Raw genomic sequence first — 23977 nt, forward strand, 5'->3', positions numbered from 1 at the left:
ATCGACGAGAGGGTGGGCCACTCCTCACTCAAAGACTGCCCAGAGGCGAAAGACGTAACCGACAGGCATGAAAAAAACTCTCGCATGCCCACACAAGGGTTCAAGGGGAGGGTTCAAGCATGTCTGATGTAATCACACGTGATTCAAATCCATATGGTTTTTGAAAAAAATAAGGTCGGATACTTTTCTAATAGACCTCGTATACCAACAAAGTCACGACATTGAATGTGAACTGGGTGACGTCACTGGTTGTCTTTATATACCAGATGCACCCAGCACTCACTTCTTTTCAGAATGAACTCGCAAGACTCTGAGTGACAAGCAACTCTAGCTGTCATCCGGAATTTATAGAACCGTAGTTACATTTGTAACAGCGCTCGCTTCTTTTCTACATTCTTGCATTCTTAGAGGTTGAGAACGCATTTAGCTGCGATTGCCGCTCTCGCTTGTAGCCTCGCAACCCACCTTCGGTTGGAGCTACGTGCACTGCACACATCCTCCAGAGGCTGCGAGACACGGCTTCACCGCTTTTTGTATTCTTTGACGCCTGTCATGAGTACACCTTCCTAAATGCCGGGTGCGCGCCTTTGCCGCTGCCCAGCTGGGTATTTTCCTCTGTGCACATTAGCTGTGTTGTTTCGATGAAAGCTGGCTATTTGTTTAGTTGTGTCACTAACCCCGTTAACTACGTGGTAGTGTGTGTATCAGAACCAGTATAGTGCACTGTGTTGGGCTTGGCGTGAGTGTTTTCCACTCCTTGAAGTACTTCGTCTGCACTGCCGCCATTTGCTAAGTTCAACAGCTCCGCTAGCAGCTGGTGTTGTCGTCGTTGCTCTAAGTGACTTAGCACTTGGGCTGTGAGTTTTTCGGCTGTGTGCATCGTGTTATTACTGTGGCTGTGAGTGTTCAACGCTCCGGGCCTTGTATTAGCTTTTACACTGTGAGTGTTTCACGCTCCGTGCCGAGTCTGCGGCTGGAGTGCTTCACACTCCGTGCCTCGTGTCGAGTCTGCGGCTGTGAGTGCTTCACGCTCCGTGCCTCGTGTCGAGTCTGCGGCTGTGAGTGCTTCACGCTCCGTGCCTCATGTTATTATTTACACTGCGTGTGATTCACGCTGTCTTTCCATTTGTAACCATCAGGGCTTGCGTTAGCCATCTGCACGCAGTCCATAATGTTGACAGGGCCTTTGTTGCATGGCTGTAGTACCTGTTTGGTTCCCTTGAGCCCAGATGATGGACATATGTTTTGCCCCTCTTGTCTTGGGATCGGACACCTGAGGGAAGCCCTGACTGGCGATGCCTGCCTTAATTGTGCCAGCATGCCACTGGCAGAGAGATCTGCTAGACTTGCAGCATTGGACTTTGGCCTCCAGCCCCAGGAAGGAACCAAAGCACCGTAAATGCCCACATGCAGGAGCCCCTTCTGCTAAGAAGGTTACTCATGACCATGCTTTGGCTGAAAAGGTCGAAACTTTGACTTCTGAGTTTGCTCAGATTAAGTCCTTGCTTCTGAATCTACAGCCTAGGGATGCAGTGATAATTTCTGTTGTCCCTAATGAGGCTGATCAGACAAATGTAGTTACTCAACAGGAGGAAGATGTCGTGTCTATTGCTGCAACTGATTCCTTGTACATGACAAGTGATATAAACTGTGGAGGATGAGGATGAGAGGGGTCTTTCTCCAAGCCATTCATTAGTGGGCTCTCATACCTCTGAGGCAGAGTCCATGCCGCAAACCGGACCTGGACTATCCTTTGTCAAGCAAGCTGTTCAGTTGGCTTTATCCAGGCTTGGGGTCGACAATCCCCCTGCGGAAACCACCGCTTCAAGTGCCTTTTTGAAAGTCACTCAGAAGCCTGAGTTCAACGTTCCAGTTTCACAACCATATATCGAGGAGCTCCACCGATGTTGGGCGGACCCCAAATCATTGACCAATCTATCACAGGTCTGCAGAGCCCTTAGCTCTATGTGTGATTCGGTGCAGTATGGTCTGAACCGTATGCCCGCCGTTGACAGCATTATTGCGAACCTGGTTGTGGCTCCAGCTGATGCTGCTCGGCCGGATGCCCGCTGCCCACGTCCTCAGTGTAGGGTCACTGATGACCTCCTCACCAAAAGCTATGACATAGCTGCTCACATTGGTCGCCTAGGCAACTCACTGTCCCATTTAGCCCTTGCCCTCTCAGTCTTTGAGGGAGGCAGAGGTTGATGATGCTACGCAAAGTCTTAGTGATGCCTCACTCCAAACCTTTGCTTATATGTCCAGAGAGCTTGGCAGACTGATGTCAACCCTTACCATCACTAGACGTCAGGTATGGCTTGCGCAGTCCCCCCTATCCGAATCCTGCAGAGGCACACTCTGTTCGCTGCCGGTTCTTCCAGGCCAAGTATTTGGACCTGCGGCCCAACAAGCTTTGGAGCGTGCTGTTGAGGCTAGTAAATCTCGGCAACAGTTTGTTGACCTACACCGGTCTTCCAGACCTCAGCCAGTCAGACGTGCTACAGCTTTTCACTCTACATCCAGGCTTCCGCCGACTCCCAGAGCTGCACATGCTTTTGCAGTTGAGGGCCAGCTCTCCCAGCAGCCTGCCTTTCGTGAGCCTACGGGCAGACCCCAGAGAACTGAACGGTTTCGCAGAGCTTCCAGTAATCGCCCCCGGAGGTCCTCAGGGACGCGAGGCAGAGGTGGTCGGGTCTGACTGCCAATGTTTGGCCCCCAGCCGTTTTTTACGAAATCAACTCAGCAACTGGGAGGCTCAAGTTCAAGACCCATGGGTCATTTCAACCTTGTTCGAAGGTTACAGAATTCAGTTCAGATGTCATCCTCCAAAGTTCAATGGGGTGAGGATGACTGTTGTTTCCAACTCGGGTCAGTCTGCTGCCCTACAACGGGAGATTTTGGAACTCCTGGAGAAGGGGGCCATAGAGCCAGTTCACAGTTCAGACCAGCTCAGGGGGTTCTATTCAATTTACTTCCTTGTTCCAAAGAAGGATGGCGGCTTTCGTCCCATCCTCGATCTCCGACGTCTGAATCGTTATATCAAAGTGCTGCAGTTTCACATGCTCCGCACAGTAGACGTCCTTCAAACTATCACACCAGGACACTGGTTCACAAGTGTCGACTTAAAAGACGCCTATTTCCATGTGCCAGTGGAGCCTCATTACAGGCAGTTTCTCCGCTTTGCTTTCGAAGGTCAGGCATACCGGTTCAGGGTGCTTCCTTTCGGCCTCTCTCTCGCCCCTCGTACATTTACCAGATGTATGGCTGCAGCACTAACCCCACTGCAAGCTCTTGGATTAAGAATCCTACCCTACTTAGACGATTGGCTTGTCTGCGCTCCGACTCAGGAGCAGGCGCACAGCGACACAGCTCTACTGAACCATGTCTCTCATTTAGGACTCACAGTGAACTTTGCAAAGAGTTCTCTTGTTCCCAGTCAACAAACGACCTTCATCGGCATTGCCATCAACTCCCTGACTATGACTGCATCGCCATCCCCGCAGAGAGTGGACGAAGTAATTCGTCTCGTCTCACATATTCAACGGGCTGTGACGCTGCCTTTTGGTTTGCTGCTCCGGTTGATGGGCAAATTGACTGCAATGTCGCTAGTGGTACCTTTGGGACTTTTACAAACTCCTCGAGGGAGAACCTTGGGCTCTCCCGGAGAGGAAGGATTTGTTGTCACAGCTACAGGGGAGGATTTGGCACCCTCACCCAGAACGCCTTCAACTGTATGTGTGGCCGTTGAGGGGCCAGACTCCTTGTTAAGTTATTGTGACCAGGCTGTTGTTCAGACTATCCTTAATTCACGTGCTGCTTCTACCAGGGCTTTATATGACAACAGATGGAAGCTGTTTGCGCGGTATGAGAAACAAAAGTTAGACCCGGAGCATTGCCCTGTGCCTATTCTCCTCAAATACTTACAAGAACTGTTGGAGAAAGGACTTTCTGTCTCTACCCTTGAAGGTTAGGTTGCTGCAATCTCTGCCCGGCACGTCTACGTTGATGGCCGGTCAGTGGGTTCACACCTCTTAGTGTGTCGTTTTTTGAAAGGTGCTCTACGTTTGCGGCCTCCAAGGCTTGCACGTGTACCTTCATGGACCTTCCTCTAGTCCTGGAGGGTTTAAGCTTATCCCCTTTCGAACCAGTTGAAAGTGCTGATCTTAAATGGGTGCCAGTGAAGACTGCCTTTCTACTTGCACTGCCTTCGGCTAAGCGGGTGGGAGAGCTCCATGCCCTATCAGTCGCTGGAGACTGTTTGCGATGGAATTCTGACAGATCTGGGGTTACGCTGTGGCCTAATCCGTCCTTTTTACCCAAGAGAATTTCAACTTTTCATGTTAACCAGCCAGTTTCCCGGAAAACGGATGCCCTGTTTGTGTTACGGTGATCACAAAAGAGGCTGTGCTGTCTCAAAGCAGCGACTCTCGCATTGGGTCCTGGATGCCATTTTACAAGTATACAGGTCCAGAGGTCTTCAGCCTGCTGCTACGTGGGCTTCGTCCTGTACCTTCGCCCGCTATTACAGACTGAATGTGGCCGCTCCTCCTGCAGTGACTTTGGCGGTGTTGTCTACCTCCACTCCCCACTGCTGATGCGAGGTGAGTGTGACTCTTCGTGACCTTGTAGGTATTAAGTCATCCAGGTGCTAAAGCACCGCCCTCTGGCGGTCAGGAGGAATGAAATAGAACGAGAGTTACGAATGTAACTACGGTTCTATGAATTCCGGATGACCGCCAGAGTTGCTTGTCACTCAGAGTCTTGCGAGTTCATTCTGAAAAGAAGCGAGCGCTGGGTGCGTCTGGTATATAGACAGCCAGTGATGTCACCCAGGTCACATTCAATGGCGTGACTTTGTTGGTATATATTCTCGACTTCTGTGCTGCGCACATGTAGTTATCCAGGTGCTAAAGCACCGCCCTCTGGCGGTCATCCGGAATTCATAGAACCGTAGTTACATTCGTAACTCTCGTTTCATCCCGTTTTTTGCACTTTTTCTGGATCGTGGGGAACGTAATAGAACAGTGTCATGTGGAATAGGGGTGTTAAATAAAATAAATGACAAATGCATCATGCCAGACTCCCTTAAATATTTTGTCCATTTTAATTTTTTTTTTTTTTTTTTTTGCAGAAATGACGGCATATCAATGACGGCATATCGCCTCCTGCCCTGAGTGTTTGACCATGCCTCCTGTACAGATCATGAAACTAGAGTGACAGAGTCTGTGGAAATTCGATGAAATCCCATTGACGTACTGAAACAAATAAGCATGTGTATGTAATTGTACTGTGTCACAATACAATTACATAATAATCATACTGTGTCATAATACAAATACATGTAATTTGATTCCTTTACTGAACAGACAAAAACATCAAGGAACTAAATGTACATGTTTTTCTAACTAAATATGAAAACCTTTTTAATCAACTATACATTTTTATAGCATTGTAGTTAGCCTTACCTTAGCCTAGCCATCCTTCTCGTGGTCCCACAAAGTGCACACATCTCAAGTGCCAAGTAGTATGAAGGTTATTCAAAAGTGTGATCTTTCAGTTTGAGAGCATGACCTATTCATTTCATTATTTCTTCTTCTTACTTTATGGTGGTTGGCATCTAGCTTAATGATGCATTACTAGCACCTTCTGCTCCAGAGTGTGGATCAGACAGTCCCTCATTCAGCTCATGCAGTCTTGTGGTCATAGATGATAATGCAGTATTTTTTGACATATACAGTAGTGTTCAGAATAATAGCAGTACTATGTGACTAAAAAGATTAATACAGGTTTTGAGTATATTTCTTACTGTTACATGGGAAACAACGTACCAGTAGATTCAGTAGATTCTCACAAATCCAACAAGACCAAGCATTTATGATATGCACACTCTTAGGCTATGAAATTGGGCTATTAGTAAAAAAAAAAAAAGTAGAAAAGGGGGTGTTCACAATCATAGTAGTGTGGCATTCAGTCAGTGAGTTTGTCAATTTTGTGGAACAAACAGGTGTGAATCAGGTGTCCCCTATTTAAGGATGAAGCCAGCACCTGTTGAACATGCTTTTCTCTTTGAAAGCCTGAGGAAAATAAAATGTTCAAGACATTGTTCAGAATAACAGCGTAGTTTGATTAAAAAGTTGATTGGAGAGGGGAAAACTTATACGCAGGTGCAAAAAATTATAGGCTGTTCATCTACAACGATCTCCAATGCTTTTAAATGGACAAAAAAAAACAGAGACGCTTGGAAGAAAACAGAAAACAACCATCAAAATGGATAGAAGAATAACCAGAATGGCAAAGGTTCACCCATTGATCAGTTCCAGGATGATCAAAGGCAGTCTGGAGTTACCTGTAAGTGCTGTGACAGTTAGAAGACGCCTGTGTGAAGCTAATTTATTTGCAAGAATCCCCCGCAAAGTCCCTCTGTTAAAAAAAAAAGACGTGCAGAAGAGGTTACAATTTGTCAAAGAACACATCAACTGGCCTAAAGAGAAATGGAGGAATATTTTGTGGACTGATGAGAGTAAAATTTATCTTTTTGGGTCCAAGGGCCGCAGACAGTTTGTGAGACAACCCCCAAACTCTGAATTTAAGCCACAGTTCACAGTGAAGACAGTGAAGCATGGTGGTGCAAGCATCATGATATGGGCATGTTTCTCCTACTATGGTGTTGGGCCTATATATCGCATACCAGGTATCATGGATCAGTTTGGATTATGTCAAAATACTTGAAGAGGTCATGTTGCCTTATGCTGAAGAGGACATGCCCTTGAAATTGGTGTTTCAACAAGACAATGACGCCAAGCACACTAGTAAATGAGCAAAATCTTGCTTCAAAACCAACAAAATTAATGCCTCGCAGATGTGAAGAAATCATGAAAAACTGTGGTTATTCAACTAAATACTAGTTTAGTGATTCATAGGATTGCTAAAAAAGCAGTTTGAACATAATAGTTTTGAGTTTGTAATGTCAGCAGCAGATGCTACTATTATTGTGAACACCCCTTTTCTACTTTTTTTTTTGCTAATAGCCCAGTTTCATAGCCTTAAGAGTGTGCATATCATGAATGCTTGGTCTTGTTGGATTTGTGACCAGGCTGTTGTTCAGACTATCCTTAATTCACGTGCTGCTTCTACCAGGGATTTATATGACAACAGATGGAAGCTGTTTGCGCGGTGTGAGAAACAAAAGTTAGACCCGGAGCATTGCCCTGTGCCTATTCTCCTTAAATACTTACAAGAACTGTTGGAGAAAGGACATTCTGTCTCTACCTTGAAGGTTTATGTTGCTGCAATCTCTGCCCGGCACGTCTACGTTGATGGCCAGTCAGTGGGTTCACACCTCTTAGTGTGTCGTTTTTTGAAAGGTGCTCTACGTTTGCGGCCTCCAAGGCTTGCACGCGTACCTTCATGGGCCATTCCTTTAGTCCTGGAGGGTTTAAGCTTATCCCCTTTCGAACCAGTTGAAAGTGCTGATCTTAAATGGGTGTCAGTGAAGACTGCCTTTCTACTTGCACTGTCTTTCGCTAAGCGGGTGGGAGAGCTCCATGCCCTATCAGTTGCTGGGGACTGTTTGCGATGGAATTCTGACAGATCTGGGGTTACGCTCCAGCCTAATCCATCCTTTTTACCCAAGAGAATTTCAAGTTTTCATGTTAACCAGCCAGTTTCCTTGGCTGTGTATGTCCCACATTCTGATCCAGGATTATCTGTTTCAGGTTCCCTGTGTCCTGTCCGAATGTTGAAGCAGTATATTAGTGCGACTGCCGGGATCCGGAAAACGGATGCCCTGTTTGTGTGTTACGGTGATCACAAAAGAGGCTGTGCTGTCTCAAAGCAGCGACTCTCGCATTGGGTCGTGGATGCCATTTTACAAGTATACAGGTCCAGAGGTCTTCAGCCTCCTAAGGTTACGTGCCATTCCACCAGAGGGGTGTCCACCTCCTGGGCTGCACTGAGAGGTGTCCCTTTGAGTGATATTTGTGCTGCTGCTACGTGGGCTTCGTCCTGTACCTTCGCCCGCTATTACAGACTGAATGTGGCCGCTCCTCCTGCAGTGACTTTGGCGGTGTTGTCTGCCTCCACTCCCCACTGCTGATGCGAGGTGAGTGTGACTCTTCGTGACCTTGTAGGTATTAAGTCATCCAGGTTCTAAAGCACTGCCCTCTGGCGGTCAGGAGGAATGAAATAGAACGAGAGTTACGAATGTAACTACGGTTCTATGAATTCCGGATGAAAGCCAGAGTTGCTTGTCACTCAGAGTCTTGCGAGTTCATTCTGAAAAGAAGCGAGCGCTGGGTGCATCTGGTATATAAAGACAACCAGTGACGTCACCCAGGTCACATTCAATGGCGTGACTTTGTTGGTATATATTCTCGACCTCTGTGCTGCGCACATGTAGTTATCCAGGTGCTAAAGCACCGCCCTGTGGCGGTCATCCGGAATTCATAGAACCGTAGTTACATTCGCAACTCTCATTTTATAGTGACAATAAAGATATCGATTGATTGATTACAACAGGGATGATGAATGAAACCAGTTGTCCTAGAAGGACGGGGTGGACTGAAGCACAGTATCAGTATAATTGCAGCTCAGCTATAACACAATCTCAAATTTTAGTGAAAACATAATAGAGGATTCGAGCTGTAGTGAAGACATAATCATACCTACCTCATACTTTTGGCCTCCACCAAGGGAACCCAGATCCAGACAGAGGTTTTTCAATAATCTACGTGAACCTGGAGAATTTGACTAAACAAAATAAACAAAAATAAATATAAGAAGAAGACAACTGGAGCTTGATAACAGCAGTCACAGACACCGTGCATGTATTTCTCTTGTTGTATTTGTCATTAGCTTGTATTTTACCTCATCATCTGAGCTTTTGTTTTTGTTGCCGTTATCAGTGGCAGGCAGAGGAAGAGGAGCTTTTTTTTCCTTTCGGCTGTCTGAAAAAGCAGAAGCACCCCTGCTCCTCGAATTCTGACAGAAGAGAAAAATATATTGCTTTCCAAGTAATGTGCAATAGATAAGTCGGCGGCAATACAACTTATACACAAAAAGTTAATTCAGAACAGCTGATTAGCCATCACATAGTATAACATTAAATTCATGGGAATCCTGTATGGAGAACCATGCGGGGTCCTCATGAGAACCCTATTGCAGAAATAGAAAGCATTTAATTAAAACTGGCACTGATATATATATGTTAAAAAATGTATTTACTAATGTACACATAAACAGATAACTGTAAATTTCAAAAAATAATACATTTTGGCTGACATTTAAATGGGCAGTAAAAAGATGAATCCTAAAAATAGTTTACAGCTCAAATGTTAATCCATCAATAAACGGTTCAAATTAAAAGGAAAGTTCCAAAATCTTGACTATGCAATTATAAAATAATGCGACATAAAAACTAACCAAGCAATCACACTGGAGTCCAAATGCAAGTCACATCATGACATCATGCAGCTTCATCCATATTGGCCGCAATACATATATAATGAATATTCTTAATCACATATTACAACAAAAATCTCCCAAGAGGCTGGAGGTTTTCTTTTCAGCCACTGACACCTACAGGTGATTTCACTGATTAACATCACTTTGAGCAGATGGGATGAGTTCATCAGTGAAACCACCTGCTGGAGTCAGTGGCTGCAAATAAAACCTGCACCCTCTTGGTCCCTTCTGGAATACTATGGACACCACTGGCCCAAAGTCAAATCTCAGAGTGAAGATACTGGACACAGACCACCACAGATGAACAAATCAACAACAATTTATAGCCATTATTAGCTTATTTGGCACTCTAAATGCTGATCGTAATAACGCCAATAACAACACGAATGACCCAAATAGCACATAAAAATACCAAAGTAATTGCACTGCAGTGACACTAGCATACCAATTAATACTAACCCTGCATGAGTTCGTACAGTGATGAAAACAAAACCTAACGTACCTTCTTTGATGGTGGATCTGGGCTGTTATTGCCAGACAGAGACAAGTCCTTTAACTTTGGTTCAGTCCCTTTCTCAGCTGAAGCTTCACTGTCCTAGAACACACACACAGACAGAGAGCATTAAAATAAAATACAATTTATCCACAGGAATTCTCGCAAAAACCTGTTCAGGAGTTTGTTTTTAAATATAAATGATCCTGTGTCGCCGACCGAATGGTCCCCCCTAAAAATCGGTCCTCCCTGCCTTCACTGCATGTGTGTCATTTCTGTCCATCAGCTGCGGTTTACCGATTATCACCTCTTTTCTGTTTAAAACTGCACTCCAGTCATCATCTATCTCAACGACAGATATCTGAAACTTTTGAACATTTCCACATAAATTCATCATTATTTCATAACAAAAGACAGAGGAAGCGATCAGAGCGCAGCAGCAAGACGAGCTGCAGCTGCTACCTTCACTGCGCCTCCGCCATTTCAAAGTATCAGTTGCGACTCAGATTATCGCCTCATTTCAGATTAAAATGACCTCATTTCTGCTTAAAACTGACTTTAGAATGATTTAAGAGGTTTTACCTTGTCATATGATGGTTAATGATCACATTATTCCCTTTGATCACTTTGGGTGTAGAGTCAGTCTCAGGCGAGCTGCTGTGGTCCCAAATGATGCATGCGCAGTGAAGGCAGGGTGGACCAATTTTTAGGTGGGGGAGGGGGGGGGGGGTGCATTCGGTCTGTGACATCGGCAACAGGGGAAAAAGTACTTTTGTGGTGAGAATAGCATTATGCGTTCTGAATAAAATCATGTACACTTAGAAGAGTTTAAGATAAAATAAAAGAAATAAATATATAACCATACAAGTCAAAACATGCATCGATTATATTGAGCAATAAGCATGCAGAATAATAAGTCCTGTTTTTCTACCAGGACTGGTCAGACTATGTCTGTTGCTCTTAATTCCTCTTGATGATGTGGTTTATGAGCAGCGCTGTAAAGAGCAAATGACAATCTACCTCATATTTTAGGTGTCCGCCAATGGCATCCAGATCCAAGTGAAGGTTTTTAAAAAACCTATGTGAAACTCGAGGACTCAACTAATAAAATATGAATGAATACATAAACAATATAGTTTTTTTTAATAACAGTGAGAGAACAGGATGAAAACTCTGTATTTTCCTCTTTGTGAATTTGTCACTAGGTGGACTTTACCTCATCATCTGAGCTTTTGTTTTTGTCACCATTATCAGAACCAGACAGAGAGTGAGGAACTTTTTTCTCCTGTTGGCTGCCTGGAATGCCAGAAGCTTCCCTACGCCAATGACCCTGACAGAGAGGGAGGAAAAGGAAAATCCTTGCTATCCAAGTGATGTACAACAAATAAGTACAAAGGAATACAGAACTACCAAAAAACGAAAAAAAAAAAAACTAACTTCGAAACAGCTGTTATTTTTGAAGTCAAGTAGTGTCACATTAAAATAATGGAGATACTGAGTGTAAAATAAGCAACATAAAAAAACACATAATAAAAAGAATGGCATCTGTGAAAGAGAGATCTTGGATGATTTAAAAGACAGTATTCTATAGCAACAATCCTCAAAAGCTAAAGGGCCAGTCATACTGTGACAGATCAATGAAACATATGAGGAACTGATATGAGATGAGGAGCTGATGTTTTTGTCTGACAAAAGTCCTTTTCCCATCTGCAAAATGTGGTCCTTGTCAGCTGATGTCTGCCATGTTAGTCAGAAATTTTTGTGCATGTTCAAAACTTTGAGCGGAGATCAGGCAGAGTGCTTTTCCACTGCTTGCACGTTTGATGTTTTGTACTCTGCATGTCATTTATTATTCCTGCAGCTGTTCAATGGTTCATTCTGGCATTCTGATTAGTTAAAGGTCCAGCACAATTGGAAAAAGGATCAACACAGTAAGCACAGCTCCAGGTCTTGAATAGACAGAGCGCTTACGCTCTCTCTCTCTCTCTCTGTTTCTGTCGCTCTCTCTGTCTCTCTTTTTTTCCTCTAGAGGTCTCTCTCAGCAAGGAGACACAGTAGAGCTGTTCAAGTGAAGAAACATGACATCATGCTTTCAGAGTGGCAAACTCAAATGCAGCATATTTTTCTGTAAACCAGGAAAATCTTTCCACTCAGCGCAGAACTCCACAAAAATGCGACGCCTTCTGTGCATAAGCGTTCCAACCATGGGAGATAGGAGATGAATTTTCCAATGGACAAAATATTTAAACATGTAACTAAACTTTTTGCTCTGTCAAAATGTGACTAGGCCTTAATCCTTACAAGAAAGACTGTTTAGTTTTAGGTCTGGATTTAGGCAGATTTGGGTAAGATTACTTTGAAATGTAATCAGCTACTGAATACAAATTACAATACAATCTTAATACTTTTGGATTACTGTACTTACAATGTAATCTGAATACTTTTGAATTACTTCAAAATCAATTATAGAAAAGGATTGTATCAATCAATAATTTGCATCACTTTTTGCCAACATTGGAGCAACGTTTGACTCCTGTACAAACTGAAACTGACCTTTGTCACCATTTTTGCTGTTTTTACCCCATAACGCCATAGAATTCAGTGATAGATAGGGATGGGTATCGAGAACCGGTTCCTTTCGGGTATCGTTAAGTGATTCGATCCACCAACATCAATAACCTTTTTACTTAACAATTCCCTTATCGGTCCTTCAGAGTGGCCGTTGTTTTTGGAGGTGTTTGTCAGGAAAATTATAATTTCTCAACATTGATTACAGACCCTGCAGCGCGTCTGTAATCAACTTTTCTGCAGCGCGGCTTTGCTTTGAACCTTGAACCAATCGAAGTAGTGATTCGCAGATCAAAGCAGTGCTTCGATCATTGCTTCGTTGATTAATTTTTTTCTTTCGCTTTCCCCCGCTAAAACCATAAAGAGCATATGGCTGTGAGTACTATTTACCCTTTTTATGTTAAACCGACCTGTTATGATCTTCTGAAACAGTTGATAGATGTATTTTATAACAAAAACGGGACCGATGCTAACACGTTCGCATGTCTATGGCATTTTCAATGTTAAAATTAGCATTAAGCAGTTGTAGGTGTTAAACGTTTGTTGTCGTAAAAGAGTCAAATGAATTACAAATTGCAATATTTTTTAAATTTATTTTGTTTATATAGTAATAATAATAGCAAGCACAACAATAACAGTAAGGATAACTAATCTAATGATTATATACAATTTTAGAGAAAGAGACAAAAAAACCTGAAAAAAACACAACAGACAATATAAAACCAACTAACAATGAACATACATAAATAAATACATACATACAGAAATAAATGTTTCCTGTGAACACCTAGTTTACTCTTACACCTCCATTTCATCCCTGTCTTAAGTTTAATGACGGTTCTATTTCATTCATCCTGACCACCAGAGGGCATTGCTTTAGCACCTGGATAACTACATGTGCGCAGCACAGAGATCAAGAATATATACCAACAAAGTCACGCCATTGGATGTGACGTGGGTGATATCACTGGTTGTCTTTATATACCAGATGCACCAGCGCTTGCTTCTTTTCTACATTCTCGAATTCTTAGAGGTCGAGAACGCATTTAGCTGCGATTGCCGCTCTCACTTGTAGCCTCCCAGCCACCTCGGTTGGAGCTACGTGCACTGCACACGTCCTCCAGAGGCTGCAAGACATGGCTTAACCGTTTTTTGTATCCTTTGACTGACGCATGTCGTGAGTACACCTTCCTAAACCCCGGGTGCGCGCCTTCGCCGCTGCCCTGCTGGGTATTTTCTTCTGTGCACATTAGCTGTGTTGTTTCGACAAAAGCTGGCTATTTGTTTAGTTGTGTCACTAACCCCGTTAACTACGTGGTAGTGTGTGCATCAGAACCAGTATAGAGTACTGTGTTGGGCTTGCAGTGAGTGTTTTCCACTCCTTGAAGTACTTCGTCGGTGCTGCCGCCATTTTGCTAAGTTGAACAGCTCCGCTAGCAGCTAGTGTTGTCGTCGTTGCTGTAAGTGACTTAGCACTTGGGCTGTGAGTTTTTCGGCTGTGTGCATCGTGTTATTACTGTGGCTGTGAGTGTTCACGCTCCGTGCCTTGTATTAACTTTTACACTGGGTGCTTCACACTCCGGGCCTTGTATTAGCTTTTACACTGGGAGCGCTTCACGCTCAAGTCGACGGCTGTGAGCGCTTCACCGGCCGTGCCTCGTGTCAAGTCGACGGCTGTGAGCGCTTCACCGGCCGTGCCTCGTGTCAAGTCGACGGCTGTGAGCGCTTCACGCTCCGGCCTCGTGTCAAGTCGACGGCTGTGAGCGCTTCACGCTCCGTGCCTCGTGTCAAGTCGACGGCTGTGAGCGCTTCACGCTCCGTGCCTCGTGTCAAGTCGACGGCTGTGAGTGCTTCACGCTCCATGCCTTGTGTTACTATTTACACTGCGAGTGATTTACGCTCCGTGCCTTGCGTTACTATTTACACTGCGTGTGATTCACGCTTTGTCATTCTATCTGTAACCGTCAGGGATTGCGTTAGCCATCTGCACACAGTCCACAATGTTGACACGGCCTATGTTGCATGACTGTAGTACCTGGCTCCGGCTGATGCTGCTCGGCCAGATGCCTGCTGCCCACGACCTCAGTGTAGGGTCACTGATGACCTCCTCACCAAAAGCTATGACATAGCTGCTCGCATCGGTCGCCTAGGCAACTCACTGTCCCATTTAGCCCTTGCCCTCTCAAAGTCTTTGAGGGAGGCAAAGGCTGATGATGCTACGCAAAGTCTTAGTGATGCCTCACTCCAAACCTTTGCTTATATGTTTTTTTTTTGCCAGCTTGCACCCAGCCGAGACGGACTCATTTTTCTCTTCTCCCTCCCTCCTTATCTTTCCGGCTTATGTGGCGTGTTGTCTGTGAGGCTGCAGCTTTGCTCTTCTGGAAAATGACAAAAATGGATCTGTTAAAGTGGTCTCTGAACGCAATTGACACTATTTTTTCTACAAGACATTCGGGGGCGGAGGACCCGACCTGTCCTGCCGGGACGCATGTGATGGGTAACGTGATGGACTCGTGGAGGAGATGGCAGGTCATGTGCCTTTACACACTGTCTGTAGAGGACGTCGAAGATGTGTATATATTTGGCTCAGTGGTGACCGGCTTTCTGCTGTGTGGAGCGGGCATAGCGCTGGTTTACCGGAAACTCAAGAAGGTTGAAGCAGCTATAATTGGCCCGTCCAGGCTGCCCCACATGATTGATTCGATTGGAAGGGCAGTGTCAGCTCAATCGGCAGGTGTTAACCACACGTTGGATACCATCTCCGGAAAGATAGCGGTGCTGGAAAACCGCTTTGACCGTCAGTAAGACCGCATCCTTTCTACACTCAGATGTATTTAGAGCCACTCTGTTCTCAGACTGTGGAATCTTTCAGGTGTCTGCTAATCTGGATATTAATTTGGCTTCCCAAAAACACAGCTGCACTTCAAGGCCGCTGCGATAAAAACCTCCTGAAGGAAGGACAACACTTAAGCCTCGCTCCCCAGTCTCTCCCTCCCTCAGCTTCTCCAGCTCTGACGTTGACAGGTGGACAGTGAACTGTTCAGGGCTGAGCCCCTCCTCCTTCCAGATGGATGAACAAGGCCGTTGACAGTGCCTAAAGGCTGCCTCCGGGTGTTCTGATAAACTGGACTTTCAAATCTCGGTTGTCGTCTTTCGTCTCCTGTCTGTGTGTGATCATTGTTTTTTGTGCTGATGGGTTTTTTTTTTCCTGCATTACTGCTGTGTAATGCAGCAGCTATGAAGGTTTTTTCTATCCCACGTTTTTACCTTGTGTGTGCTTTTATATGTGTTCATGTACCGGGCCGGCTCATGTGTGTTGTGTGTGTTGTATGTAAAGAGCCGGTCATGGTTTGCGCAGCCCTGCTGTTGACCTAGGCAGGGAAGTACATCTGGAGCTGGTCCCCGGACGCCTAAAGGCGACTTCTGCTCCTAACTGGCAATTAGGATGGGTTAAATGCAGTAGACACATTTCATTGTGCAAGGAACATGTTCCTATGTGCATATGACAATAAAATTCTTTTGAATCTTTGAATTTGAATCTTTTGAAGAGAGCTTGGCAGACTGATGTCAACCCTTACCATCACTAGACATCAGATGTGGCTTGCGCAGTCCCCCCTGTCCGAATCCTGCAGAGGCACACTCCGTTCACTGCCAGTTCTTCCAGGCCAAGTATTTGGACCTGCGGCCCAACAAACTTTGGAGCGTGCTGTTGAAGCTAGTAAATCTCTGCGACAGTTTGTTGACCTACACTGGTCTTCCAGACCTCAGCCAGTTAGACGTGCTACAGCTTTTCACTCTATATCCAGGCTCCCGCCGACTCCCAGAGCTGCACGTGATTTCGCAGTTGAGGGCCAGCTCTCCCAACGGCCTGCCTTTCGGAAGTCTACGGGCAGGCCCCGAGAACTGAACGGTTTCACAGTGCTTCCAGTAATCGCGCCCAGAGGTCCTCAGGGATGCGAGGCAGAGGTGGTCGGGTCTGACTGCCAACGTTTGGCCCCCAGCCGTTTTTCATGAAATCATCTCAAGTTCAAGACACATGGGTTATTTCAACCTTGTTCGAGGGTTACAGAATTCAGTTCAGATGTCATCCTCCAAAGTTCAATGGGGTGAGGATGACTGTTGTTTTCGACTCGGTGCAGTCTGCCGCCCTACAATGGGAGATTTTGGAACTCCTGGAGAAGGGGGCTATAGAGCCAGTTCTCAGGGGGTTCTACTCAATTTACTTCCTTGTTCCAAAGAAAGATGGCGGCTTTCGTCCAATCCTCGATCTCTGACGTCTGAATCATTATATCAAAGTGCTGCAGTTTCACATGCTCCGCACAGTAGACGTCCTTCAAATTATCACACAAGGAGACTGGTTCACAAGTGTCGATTTAAAGGATGCCTATTTCCATGTGCCAGTGGCGCCTCATCACAGGCAGTTTCTCTGCTTTGCTTTCAAAGGTCAGGCATACCAGTTCAGGGTGCTTCCTTTCTGCCTCTCTCTCGCCCCTCGTACATTTACCAGATGTATGGCTGCAGCACTAGCCCCACTGCAAACTCTTGGATTAAGAATCCTACCCTACTTAGACGATTGGCTTGTCTGCGCTCCGACTCAGGAGCAGGCGCACAACGACAGAGCTCTCCTACTGAACCATGTCTCTCAGTTAGGACTCACAGTGAACTTTGCAAAGAGTTCTCTTGTTCCCAGTCAACAAACGACTTTCATCGCTATTGCCATCAACTTCCTGACTATGACTGCATCGCCATCCCCGCAGAGAGTGGATGATGTCATTTGTCTCGTCTCACACATTCAACAGGCTGTGACGCTGCCCTTTGGTTTGCTGCTCCGGTTGATGGGTAAATTGACTGCAATGTCGCTAGTGGTACCTTTGGGACTTCTGTTTTTATGTCCCCTACAGATGTGGATCAACAAACTAGGCCTCAACTCGAAGTTGCATCAGCACAGGCTTGTACGACTCTCCAACCAGTGCCTTCTGCACCTCAGACCCTGGGGGAACGTGGACTTCATCTGCAAGGGTGTCCCTCTAGGCCAGGGGTGGCCACGTTTGGTCCTCGAGAGCCACTTTCCTGACACTCTTAGTTGTCTCCCTGCTCCAACACACCTGAAGCCAATGAAAGACTCGTTAGCAGACTTTTAATGAGCCTTTCTTTGGATTCAGGTGTGTTGGAGCAGGGAGACAACTAAGAGTGTCAGGAAGATGGCTCTCGAGGACCGAACTTGGCCACCCATGCTCTAGGCTCTGTCCCTTCTCGCCGAGAGGTGGTTGTTACAGATGCATCACTCAAAGGTTGGGGGGCCGTGTGGAATCACAGGATGGTAAGGGGTGTCTGGAGTCCTCAGGAGAGACTCCAACACATAAACGTGCTGGAGCTTCACGCTGTGCAACTGGCTCTCAAGCCTTTCCTCCCGCCCCTGAGAGGAAGACATGCTCTTGTCCGGTCGGACAACACGTCAACAGTCTATCACATAAACCATCAGGGGAGCACCAGGTCCAATCACTCATTGGCAGAAACTGGGAGGCTTCTCTTATGGGCGTTGCCTCGCCTTCAAAGTATCAGAGCAGTTCATCTGCCCAGCATACAGAACAGCGCTGCGGATTTACTCTTCAGACAGAAACCACCACCGGGACTGAACCCGACTGTGGTCCAAATGACCTGGCAGAAGTATGGTGTAGCGGAAGTGGACCTTTTCGCTTCAAGCACCTTGACACATTGCCCACGGTGGTACTCCTTCTCGGAACCAGACAGCCCGCTGGGGCAGGATGCATTGGCCCACCCGTGGCTGGATTGCCTCCTTTATGACTTCCCTCCTCTCCCGCTGCTAATGTTGACACTGCAAAGGATAGACCAGAGCAGCCACAGGGTGCTGCTGGTTGCTCCGGTCTGGCCGGGGAGGATTTGGTTTCCCATGAGTTACAAACTCCTCGAGGGGGAACCTTGGGCTCTCCCGGAGAGGAAGGATTTGTTGTCACAGCTACAGAGGAGGATTTGACACCCTCACCCAGAACGCCTTCAACTGTATGTGTGGCCGTTGAGGGGCCGGACTCCGTGTTAAGTTCTTGTGACCAGGCTGTTGTTCAGACTAACTCCTTAATTCACGTGCTGCTTCTACCAGGGCTTTGTATGACAACAGATGGAAGCTGTTTGCACAGTGGTGTGAGAACCAAAAGTTAGACCCGGAGCATTGCCCTTTGCCTATTCTCCTCAAATATTTACAAGAACTGCTGGAGAAAGGACTTTCTGTCGCTACCTTGAAGGTTTATGTTGCTGCAATCTCTGCCCGGCACGTCTACGTTGATGGCCGGTCAGTGGGTTCACATCACTTAATGTGTCATTTTTTGAAAGGTGCTCTACATTTGCGGCCTCCAAGGCTTGCACGTGTACCCTCATGGGACCTTCCTCTAGTCCTGGAGGGTTTAAGCTTATCCCCTTTCGAACCAGTTGAAAGTGCTGATCTTAAATGGGTGTCAGTGAAGACTGCCTTTCTACTTGCACTGTCTTCGGCTAAGCGGGTGGGAGAGCTCCATGCCCTATCAGTCGCTGGGGACTGTTTGCGATGGAATTCTGACAGATCTGGGGTTACGCTGTGGCCTAATCCGTCCTTTTTACCCAAGAGAATTTCAACCTTTCATGTTAACCAGCCAGTTTCCTTGGCTGTGTATGCCCCGCATTCTGATCCAGGATTATCTGTTTCAGGTTCCCGTGTCCTGTCTGAATGTTGAAGCAGTACATTAGTGCGATTGCCGGGATCTGAAAAACAGATGCCCTGTTTGTGTGTTACGGTGATCACAAAAGAGGCTGTGCTGTCTCAAAGCAGCGACTCTCGCATTGGGTCATGGATGCCATTTTACGAGTATACAGGCCCAGGGTCTTCAGCCTCCTAAGGTTACGTGCCATTCCACCAGAGGGGTGTCCACCTCCTGGGCTGCACTGAGAGGTGTCCCTTTGAGTGATATTTGTGCTGCTGCTACGTGGGCTTCGTCCTGTACCTTCACCCGCTATTACAGGCTGAATGTGGCTGCTCCTCCTGCGGTGACTTCGGCGGTGCTATCTGCCTCCACTACCCACTGCTGATGCGAGGTGAGTGTGACTCTTCGTGACCTTCTTGGTATTAAGTCATCCAGGTGCTAAAGCACCGCCCTCTGGCGGTCAGGAGGAATGAAATAGAACAAGAGTTACAAATGTAACTACGGTTCTATGAATTCCGGATGACAGCTAGAGTTGCTTGTCACTCAGAGTCTTGCGAGTTCATTCTGAAAAGAAGTGAGTGCTGGGTGCGTCTGGTATATAAAGACAACCAGTGACTTCACCCAGGTCACATCCAATGGCGTGACTTTGTTGGTATATATTCTCGACCTCTGTGCTGTGCACATGTAGTTATCCAGGTGCTAAAGCACCACCCTCTGGCGGTCATCCGGAATTCATAGAGCCGTAGTTACATTCATAACTCTCGTTTGTTTCGGTCAAACCATATTTTCAATGTGTTAATTTCTTCAGTGATTTCCTCCAGAACTATCTGCCAAGCTAGAAAACTGCTGCATCCTAGTAAGAGCAGAATACGACTGGAATGAATTTGAATAAGGAAAGTTGCGTTTTTTTCTCACCAAAATGGATGCTGCACTCACTGCAGTTTATTGTCTGGAACAGCCCCAGAATGCATTTCAGAGCTTCTAGAATTCAAACAATTTCATGCACGTGGTGTTGGGGGGTAATTTTGGGTTTCAGCTTTTTTTGTTTTTCACCACTTTCATCCCTGAATATGTGAAATCGTGAGTCACTTTTGTGCGGATTAAAGTTATTAACTGGGACTCCTGTCTTGTTGCGAGAAAGAAAAGAGAATCGTCCTCCGTTCTGTTCACACAGCTCCAAACGCTGCACGGCTCTCTGCCGAGTCAAGTTAGAACGATAGAATCCAGTCGGAATTAATAACTTCAAAGGGAAACACCGTTTTGTTTATTTTTATTTATGTCCAGAGATCAAGGATACAGTGACCAATTTCATATTTATTTACTTTAAGACTCAATGAAATACATAGAAAACCTGTAAAGCCTACTTTTAGTACAAAATTCACAAGAGGTATTGATAAGGGAATTGATAAGGAATCGGATCGATAAGCAGAATCGATAATGGCATCGATAGATAAAATCTTATCAATACCCATCCCTAGTCATAGATAATCCAAACTATACCTTTTTGGAATCCTTATCATCAGACAAATAATGTGGTATACTTTTCAATATGATTGGAGCATTTTTATATTTTGAATCCTGTGCAATTTTTCACTGATCCATACCTGGCTGCTTACTGAAAATTCAAGTGGATAGTCTGCCTTTTAAAAAGTGTAACATCTAAGGAGTATTTGTGCCAGATTTGGTGCTTGTGTCACCATCTGAAAGATTGTTTCAGTTATCTGCTACATTATCCGATTAGGGTCACAGGAAAGCTGAAGCCTATGTCCACATATAGATATAGCAGAAACACACACCCCAGACACCATCAGTATGAGAATGTGTGTAAATAGGTGAACGTGAGGCATTATTGTAAAGTGCCGAGCTTCCGATTCAGATGGACAAGCATTATATAAATGGCGTCTATGATCACCCACTGCGGCGGGCAGCATATTGGCTTAGTGGTTAGCACTGAAGGTTGTGGGATTGCTTCCCGCCCTTTCTGTGTGGGGTTTGCATGTGCTCCCCATGTCTGTGTGGGTTTCCTCTGGGCACTTAGATTTTTTTTTTTCCCCAAAATAAAAAAAGACATCCTTATTTAGATAGATAGATAGATACTTTATTGATCCCAGAGGGAAATTCAAGGCATCCAGCAGCTTACACATTAGACAAGACACACACATTGCACCAGGCACACAAAATAGGGTTAAGTAAATAAAAGAAAAATGGACTAATCAATAAAAGCTACTAACTAAAAATAAAATAAATTTGTGTGCAAGTGCAGCATCCAGTCTCAGAGAATATGGCGGAGGAGTAAATGTAGTAGCGCAGTAGTGAGGAGATAGCACAGATGTAAACAGTACACAATGTGAACAGTGTAGGTTGTGCAAAGAAGTAAGCAGTGTAAACAGTGTTGGTAGTGCAAAAGAAAGCAATAAAAGGTCAAACAGATGTGTCACAGGATTATTTCTTACTGAGATGGGAAGAATTGAACAGTCTGATGGCCTGAGGGACAAAAGACTTCCTGAATCTGTCCGTGTGGCAGGACTGGGACAGCAGTCTGCCGCTGAATGAGCTCCTCTGCCTAATGATGGCGCTGTGCAGGGTGCTCAACATTGTCCATGATGGCCAGCAGTTTACAGAGGGTCCTTCTCTCTGCCACTGATGTTAGTGTCTCCAGCTCTGTTCCCAGCACTAAACCAGCTTTCCTCACCAGCCTGTCCAGTCGCCCGGCGTCCCTCCTCTTCATGCTGCTCCCCCAGCAGACCACCACAGAGGACACTGGCTACCACAGACTGGTAGAACATTCGCAGGAGTTTATGGCAGATCCTGAAGGACCCTAACCTCCTCAGGAAGTACAGTCTGCTCTGTCCCTTCCTGTAGAGGGTGTCAGTATTGGCTGACCAATCCAACCTATCGTCCATAAGTGTCCCCAGATATTTGTAAGTCTGGACCACCTCCACATCGACCCCCTCAATGGAGACTGGCTGCAGAGTGGGCCCGGACCTTCTGAAGTCCACTACCATCTCCTTTGTTTTGGCAATGTTCAGCTGCAGGTGGTTTGATTTGCACCACTCCACAAAGTCCTGTATCAGGTCCCTGTACTCTCTTTCCTGTCCCTCTCGCACACATCCCACAATAGCAGTGTCGTCTGAAAACTTCTGCATGTGGCACAACTCCGAGTTGTAATTGAAGTCTGATGTGTACAGAGTGAACAGAACTGGAGAGAGCATGGCTCCTTGTGGTGCTCCAGTGCTGCTGATCACTGTGTCCGAGGTGCAGTTATTGAGTCTGATGTATTGTGGTCTTCCAGTTAGATAATCAGTGATCCAGGTGACCAGATGAGTGTCCACCTCCATCTCCATGAGCTTGTCTCTCAGTAGCAGGGGCTGGATGGTGTTGAAGGCACTGGAGAAGTCAAAAAACATGACCCTCACAGCGCTGTTACCCCTGTCCAGATGAGAGTGGGCCCTGTGAAGGAGGTAGACGATGGCGTCCTCCACTCCCACCTTCTCCCTGTATGCAAACTGCAGTGGGTCCTCAGCATGTCTGACCTGAGGTCTGAGGACGCTCAGCAGCAGTCGCTCCATGGTCTTCATCACGTGGGATGTCAAAGCGACTGGCCTGTAGTCATTCAGCTCCTTCGGGTGTGCCTTCTTAGGAACTGGAATGACACAGGATGTCTTCCATGTGACTGGGGCCTTTCTGAGACGCAGGCTCAGGTTGAAAACATGCTGGAGGGGCTCCCCCAGTTGGTTGGCGCAGGCCTTAAGCATTCTGGGACACACTTTATCCGGGCCTGCTGCCTTCCTGGGGTGGAGTCTCCTTAGCGCTCTCCTGACCTGGTCTGCCGTGAAGGAGGGAGGACGGTGAGAGTGGGTGCTTGTTCCGGCTGACTGCGACGATGATGATGATGGTGGTGAGGATGGTGAGGGTGAGGACGATGGCTGATCCACTGTGGGTTTTGGTGCTGACGGTGATGATGATGATGGTGAGGGTGAGGGCTGATCTGCTGGGGGTTTTGATGGTGATGAAGTGATAACTGCTGCGGGGGGGGGGGGGGGGGGGGGGTTCTAGGGTCTGCTCCTTTCTCTGTCCCTGACCAAGGCAGTGTCTCTACATCTGGAGTAGGTCCCTAGGCTTCAGACTTTGGCTGCCCACTGCTCATAGTGGTTGGATTGTGTCTAACTGTAATTAGGATGGGTTAAATGCAGAGGACAAATTTCACTGCATGTATGTATATATGTACAATGACAATAAAGGCTATATTATTATTATTATTATTTGGCTTGGAAATTATTGTTCCTCAATGCTATCAGGGACCTACATTAGAGGTTGACCAATTATCCGCACTGATGTTCAGCATTTTTGCGGATATCAGTATCGGCCATTTATAATGGCTGATATGCCCGTTTAGTTTTACAATGCTGGAAGTAGGGGCCCACTGGTCACCAAATTTCACCTTCATGCATACACTTATTAAAAGGAGATGACCAGTCAACAACTTGAGTGTTCTAAACACAGTGTACAGCAGCTCTCCGCTGCACCGCACATCTGAAACCAGCATCTCTCTCCTGAAAGAAATCCAGCAACGCAGGACCTAGCGTCAAGTTTTTCCATTCAGAGATGGAGAAAGAAGCAACTTCATCAAAATCCTTCATTAAATAATCCACAGTTCCTCCTGTGTCTGTAGCCACTGCTACATTCTGAAATTAGTGGTTTGTTTTACAAATTAAAGTTCTGTGTTTTCTCAAAAAGTCTGGTTTTCTTTTAAGCTAAACAA

At 45.9% G+C, this 23977-nt stretch overlaps 1 protein-coding gene across 3 annotated transcripts in view; it reads right to left on the reverse strand.

The window, feature by feature from the left end:
• The window catches only part of LOC117508230 (centrosomal protein of 164 kDa-like), a 98900-nt gene that overhangs the window by 52847 nt on the left and 22076 nt on the right, over positions 1 to 23977 (reverse strand). The window contains exons 8-11 of one of the 3 annotated variants that reach the window (XM_034167898.1): positions 11172 to 11285; positions 9965 to 10057; positions 8866 to 8979; positions 8668 to 8748 (exon numbers count right to left, since the gene is read on the reverse strand). In XM_034167898.1, the coding sequence (XP_034023789.1) occupies positions 8668 to 8748; positions 8866 to 8979; positions 9965 to 10057; positions 11172 to 11285 (402 nt within the window). The remainder of the gene's footprint in view (positions 1 to 8667; positions 8749 to 8865; positions 8980 to 9964; positions 10058 to 11171; positions 11286 to 23977) is intronic. The other 2 variants (XM_034167899.1, XM_034167900.1) reach the window with 2 other exon arrangements.

This window comes from Thalassophryne amazonica, chromosome 4 (assembly GCF_902500255.1).
Source record: "Thalassophryne amazonica chromosome 4, fThaAma1.1, whole genome shotgun sequence".
NCBI lineage: Eukaryota > Metazoa > Chordata > Actinopteri > Batrachoidiformes > Batrachoididae > Thalassophryne > Thalassophryne amazonica.